Raw genomic sequence first — 7500 nt, 5'->3', positions numbered from 1 at the left:
TGTGTGTGTGTGTGTGTGTGTATGTGTGTGTGTGTGTGTGTGTTTGTGTGTGTGTGTGTGTGTGTGATCCAGGTCATGTGCAGCAGCTCAGCTCTATAATCTGCTCTGGATTTATTCATCATTCCAGCAGCACAGACTACGCAGTAAAACTACCCTCCATGTTGTGTTTTTACTGCAAACAAACAACACAAAACTACAGTTACTTCATTGAAATATTGTAGTTAACATCTTTGGAACATCTTTTTGTTTGTATTGTGCAAATTAGAGATTAATTAAGAGACTATTTTGAGAATAAATGAATGTTTTTTAAGTATTTTTGAAGCTAAATGCCAATAATTGCATGCTTTAAGCCTCTAAAAAGTGAATATTTGCCATTTCTTCTTCTATGATTTTAAACTAAATATTTTGGGTTTTTTTGGGACATTTTAAGATGTCACCTGGACTCTCAAAACTTATAGTATGAGGGACATTTTTTATTATTATCAGACATCTTATAAACTAAACGATTGACAAATACAGAAAAAAGATAGTAATTTATATGCAAAAAAAACACATATACACACATATACACATATATATATATATATACACATATACACATATATATATATATATATATATATATATACTTAGAAATAGAAATACATACAGAAATAAATACATGTGAAAATAAGTGGAAAAAAGTATTTTTATATTTACAAATGTACTTATTTTATTCATTCAATTATTTTTAATTTTTTTTTAAATTTTTTTTTATTCATTTATTTATTTTAACTGATACTTTTTTAAATTTAAATAATTTATTTATTTAAATTTTAATTAAATTTATTTACCCCGAGTTTGAAATAAAGATTTAAATTGAATTTTCCTTTTTTATTATTTCTTCTTATATATTTCTATATTTCTTCCATATTTTCTTTTTATTATTTTTTTTTTTTATATATTTCAACATTTTTTCCTAATTCTCCCACAGATTTCTTTTAGTATTTTCGGCACTCCTGTGGCTCCATCTCACCGAGACAACAATGTCTGTGAAGCACTTTTAAAAAGACCTTCACAACGCCGAGTACCTCCAGGTGTCTGATGGTCCAGCACGGAGCAGCAGTCCTGCAGCAGCCTCCGAGGAGCCTCGGTAACAGTCGACATGGCGACGGCTGCCCTCGGCAATGACATCCCCCTCGGCAACGACATCCCCCTCGGCAGGCTGGGTAAACTGGGCAGAGAGATGCCTCTGGGTAAACTGGGAGGGTTGATGCCTTGGGGCAGCGAGCTGAGAAAGGAAGACGGCATGCTGGGAAACCTGGGGAGAGTTCCTGGCATCTCCGTGGCAACCTGGCTGATAGATGGTGATGGTGATGATGGGATGGATGTGAAAGGTTACGGCGTCCCGAGGAAGAGGAAGCAGGACCTGTGAGGAGAGAGGAGGAGTGAGGTGGAATGAGAAGCAGGACTGAAGTTAAACACCTCCTTCTTCTTTCTCCTGCTCACATTCCTCTACAGCTTAACCCTTCCCTCTACATGAAGTACAAAGTACTATATTTACCTCTACATGAAGTACAAAGTACTATATTTACCTCTACATGAAGTATAAAGTACTATATTTACCTCTACAACATGAAGTACAAAGTACTATATTTACCTCGACAACATCAAGTACAAAGTACTATATTTACCTCTACAACATCAAGTACAAAGTACTATATTTACCTCTACAACATGAAGTACAAAGTACTATATTTACCTCCACAACATGAAGTACAAAGTACTATATTTACCTCGACAACATCAAGTACAAAGTACTATATTTACCTCTACAACATCAAGTACAAAGTACTATATTTACCTCCACAACATGAAGTACAAAGTACTATATTTACCTCGACAACATGAAGTACAAAGTACTATATTTACCTCTACAACATCAAGTACAAAGTACTATATTTACCTCTACAACATCAAGTACAAAGTACTATATTTACCTCTACAACATCAAGTACAAAGTACTATATTTACCTCTACAACATCAAGTACAAAGTACTATATTTACCTCTACAACATCAAGTACAAAGTACTATATTTACCTCTACAACATGAAGTATAAAGTACTATATTTACCTCTACAACAGCAAGTACAAAGTACTATATTTACCTCCACAACATGAAGTACAAAGTACTATATTTACCTCTACAACATGAAGTACAAAGTACTATATTTACCTCTACAACATGAAGTACAAAGTACTATATTTACCTCTACAACATGAAGTACAAAGTACTATATTTACCTCTACAATATGAAGTATAAAGTACTATATTTACCTCTACAACATGAAGTATAAAGTACTATATTTACCTCTACAACATCAAGTACAAAGTACTATATTTACCTCTACAACATGAAGTACAAAGTACTATATTTACCTCTACAACATCAAGTACAAAGTACTATATTTACCTCTACAACATGAAGTACAAAGTACTCTATTTACCTCTACAACATGAAGTACAAAGTACTATATTTACCTCTACAACATGAAGTACAAAGTACTATATTTACCTCTACAACATGAAGTATAAAGTACTATATTTACCTCTACAACATGAAGTACAAAGTACTATATTTACCTCTACAACATGAAGTACTATATTTACCTCTACAACATGAAGTATAAAGTACTATATTTACCTCTACAACATGAAGTACAAAGTACTATATTTACCTCTACAACATGAAGTATAAAGTACTATATTTACCTCTACAACATGAAGTATAAAGTACTATATTTACCTCTACAACATGAAGTACAAAGTACTATATTTACCTCCACAACATGAAGTACAAAGTACTATATTTACCTCTACAACATCAAGTACAAAGTACTATATTTACCTCTACAACATTAAGTACAAAGTACTATATTTACCTCTACAACATGAAGTATAAAGTACTATATTTACCTCCACAACATCAAGTACAAAGTACTATATTTACCTCTACAACATGAAGTACAAAGTACTATATTTACCTCTACAACATGAAGTACAAAGTACTATATTTACCTCTACAACATGAAGTACAAAGTACTATATTTACCTCTACAACATGAAGTACAAAGTACTATATTTACCTCCACAACATGAAGTACAAAGTACTATATTTACCTCGACAACATGAAGTACAAAGTACTATATTTACCTCTACAACATCAAGTACAAAGTACTATATTTACCTCTACAACATCAAGTACAAAGTACTATATTTACCTCTACAACATCAAGTACAAAGTACTATATTTACCTCTACAACATCAAGTACAAAGTACTATATTTACCTCTACAACATCAAGTACAAAGTACTATATTTACCTCTACAACATGAAGTACAAAGTACTCTATTTACCTCTACAACATGAAGTACTATATTTACCTCTACAACATCAAGTACAAAGTACTATATTTACCTCTACAACATGAAGTATAAAGTACTATATTTACCTCCACAACATGAAGTATAAAGTACTATATTTACCTCCACAATCTGAAGTACAAAGTACTATATTTACCTCTACAACACGAAGTACAAAGTACTATATTTACCTCCACAACATGAAGTATAAAGTACAATATTTCCTCTAAAACACTAAGTATAAAGTACAATATTTACCTCCACAACATGAAGTAAAAAGTACTATATTTACCTCTACAACATGAAGTACAAAGTACTATATTTATCTCTACAACATGAAGTACAAAGTACTATATTTACCTCTACAACATGAAGTACAAAGTACTATATTTACCTCCACAACATGAAGTACAAAGTACTATATTTACCTCTACAACATGAAGTACAAAGTACTATATTTACCTCTACAACATCAAGTACAAAGTACTATATTTACCTCTACAACATGAAGTATAAAGTACTATATTTACCTCTACAACACGAAGTACAAAGTACTATATTTCCTCTAAAACATTTAGTATAAAGTACAATATTTGTCTCTAAAACATGAAGTATAAAGTACAATATTTCCTCTAAAACATGAAGTATAAAGTACAATATTTCACCATAAAACATGAAGTTTAACAACATGCACATACTCAAATAAACACCACTCAAGTACTACACCTTACTACAGTAAAGTGTAGTACTTGAGGGTCACGCACACAGATGTCCTACCCGCTCGACTCCAGCGTTGCAGTCCTCCGACAGACAGACAGGCAGACAGACAGACAGAGAGAGAGACAGACAGACACCTGCTTATGTAACATCTGCCGAGCATTCTGGCCCAGCAGCGTAGATCTATAATCAATAGATGTGATCGATACAGAGCTCTGCATGCATCTCTCACATCATATCACACGTTGTCACAAAAACCTTCTTTGCATCTGAGTATTTAAATTCCTCCTGTTTATAGAACAATACAACAAATACTCCTGACTATATTCGTAGTATTGAGTACAAAAACATTAAAAGTACGAATGGTGTTGCTCTCATGCAAAGAGTCTCTACACAATCTGATATTTTTAAAACATGGATCATCTATAAAGGTTGCACAGAGGACGAAAACAAGCGCCCCCTCATCAGTCTGCTGCTGTGGAGCGCCCTCTACTGGTTGATGCTAGTTATTGCAATATGANATTTACCTCCACAACATGAAGTACAAAGTACTATATTTACCTCGACAACATCAAGTACAAAGTACTATATTTACCTCTACAACATCAAGTACAAAGTACTATATTACCTCCACAACATGAAGTACAAAGTACTATATTTACCTCGACAACATGAAGTACAAAGTACTATATTTACCTCTACAACATCAAGTACAAAGTACTATATTTACCTCTACAACATCAAGTACAAAGTACTATATTTACCTCTACAACATCAAGTACAAAGTACTATATTTACCTCTACAACATCAAGTACAAAGTACTATATTTACCTCTACAACATCAAGTACAAAGTACTATATTTACCTCTACAACATGAAGTATAAAGTACTATATTTACCTCTACAACAGCAAGTACAAAGTACTATATTTACCTCCACAACATGAAGTACAAAGTACTATATTTACCTCTACAACATGAAGTACAAAGTACTATATTTACCTCTACAACATGAAGTACAAAGTACTATATTTACCTCTACAACATGAAGTACAAAGTACTATATTTACCTCTACAATATGAAGTATAAAGTACTATATTTACCTCTACAACATGAAGTATAAAGTACTATATTTACCTCTACAACATCAAGTACAAAGTACTATATTTACCTCTACAACATGAAGTACAAAGTACTATATTTACCTCTACAACATCAAGTACAAAGTACTATATTTACCTCTACAACATGAAGTACAAAGTACTCTATTTACCTCTACAACATGAAGTACAAAGTACTATATTTACCTCTACAACATGAAGTACAAAGTACTATATTTACCTCTACAACATGAAGTATAAAGTACTATATTTACCTCTACAACATGAAGTACAAAGTACTATATTTACCTCTACAACATGAAGTACTATATTTACCTCTACAACATGAAGTATAAAGTACTATATTTACCTCTACAACATGAAGTACAAAGTACTATATTTACCTCTACAACATGAAGTATAAAGTACTATATTTACCTCTACAACATGAAGTATAAAGTACTATATTTACCTCTACAACATGAAGTACAAAGTACTATATTTACCTCCACAACATGAAGTACAAAGTACTATATTTACCTCTACAACATCAAGTACAAGTACTATATTTACCTCTACAACATTAAGTACAAAGTACTATATTTACCTCTACAACATGAGTATAAAGTACTATATTTACCTCCACAACATCAAGTACAAAGTACTATATTTACCTCTACAACATGAAGTACAAAGTACTATATTTACCTCTACAACATGAAGTACAAAGTACTATATTTACCTCTACAACATGAAGTACAAAGTACTATATTTACCTCTACAACATGAAGTACAAAGTACTATATTTACCTCCACAACATGAAGTACAAAGTACTATATTTACCTCGACAACATGAAGTACAAAGTACTATATTTACCTCTACAACATCAAGTACAAAGTACTATATTTACCTCTACAACATCAAGTACAAAGTACTATATTTACCTCTACAACATCAAGTACAAAGTACTATATTTACCTCTACAACATCAAGTACAAAGTACTATATTTACCTCTACAACATCAAGTACAAAGTACTATATTTACCTCTACAACATGAAGTACAAAGTACTCTATTTACCTCTACAACATGAAGTACTATATTTACCTCTACAACATCAAGTACAAAGTACTATATTTACCTCTACAACATGAAGTATAAAGTACTATATTTACCTCCACAACATGAAGTATAAAGTACTATATTTACCTCCACAATCTGAAGTACAAAGTACTATATTTACCTCTACAACACGAAGTACAAAGTACTATATTTACCTCCACAACATGAAGTATAAAGTACAATATTTCCTCTAAAACACTAAGTATAAAGTACAATATTTACCTCCACAACATGAAGTAAAAAGTACTATATTTACCTCTACAACATGAAGTACAAAGTACTATATTTATCTCTACAACATGAAGTACAAAGTACTATATTTACCTCTACAACATGAAGTACAAAGTACTATATTTACCTCCACAACATGAAGTACAAAGTACTATATTTACCTCTACAACATGAAGTACAAAGTACTATATTTACCTCTACAACATCAAGTACAAAGTACTATATTTACCTCTACAACATGAAGTATAAAGTACTATATTTACCTCTACAACACGAAGTACAAAGTACTATATTTCCTCTAAAACATTTAGTATAAAGTACAATATTTGTCTCTAAAACATGAAGTATAAAGTACAATATTTCCTCTAAAACATGAAGTATAAAGTACAATATTTCACCATAAAACATGAAGTTTAACAACATGCACATACTCAAATAAACACCACTCAAGTACTACACCTTACTACAGTAAAGTGTAGTACTTGAGGGTCACGCACACAGATGTCCTACCCGCTCGACTCCAGCGTTGCAGTCCTCCGACAGACAGACAGGCAGACAGACAGACAGAGAGAGAGACAGACAGACACCTGCTTATGTAACATCTGCCGAGCATTCTGGCCCAGCAGCGTAGATCTATAATCAATAGATGTGATCGATACAGAGCTCTGCATGCATCTCTCACATCATATCACACGTTGTCACAAAAACCTTCTTTGCATCTGAGTATTTAAATTCCTCCTGTTTATAGAACAATACAACAAATACTCCTGACTATATTCGTAGTATTGAGTACAAAAACATTAAAAGTACGAATGGTGTTGCTCTCATGCAAAGAGTCTCTACACAATCTGATATTTTTAAAACATGGATCATCTATAAAGGTTGCACAGAGGACGAAAACAAGCGCCCCCTCATCAGTCT

At 32.3% G+C, this 7500-nt stretch overlaps 1 protein-coding gene across 1 annotated transcript in view; it reads right to left on the bottom strand.

The window, feature by feature from the left end:
* Positions 1–1320, bottom strand: part of LOC116044755 (protein EFR3 homolog B-like) — a 24884-nt gene extending 23564 nt beyond the window's left edge. The window contains exon 1 of the mRNA XM_035998784.1: positions 1071–1320. Coding sequence (XP_035854677.1) covers positions 1071–1320 — 250 coding nt within the window. The remainder of the gene's footprint in view (positions 1–1070) is intronic.
* Positions 1321–7500: the final 6180 nt, after the last annotated feature.

The sequence above is a fragment of the Sander lucioperca genome, chromosome 24 (genome assembly GCF_008315115.2).
Source record: "Sander lucioperca isolate FBNREF2018 chromosome 24, SLUC_FBN_1.2, whole genome shotgun sequence".
In the NCBI taxonomy this organism is placed as follows: domain Eukaryota; kingdom Metazoa; phylum Chordata; class Actinopteri; order Perciformes; family Percidae; genus Sander; species Sander lucioperca.
Note: the sequence above shows the minus strand (reverse complement) of the source record. Positions and strands in the feature narration are given on the sequence as shown.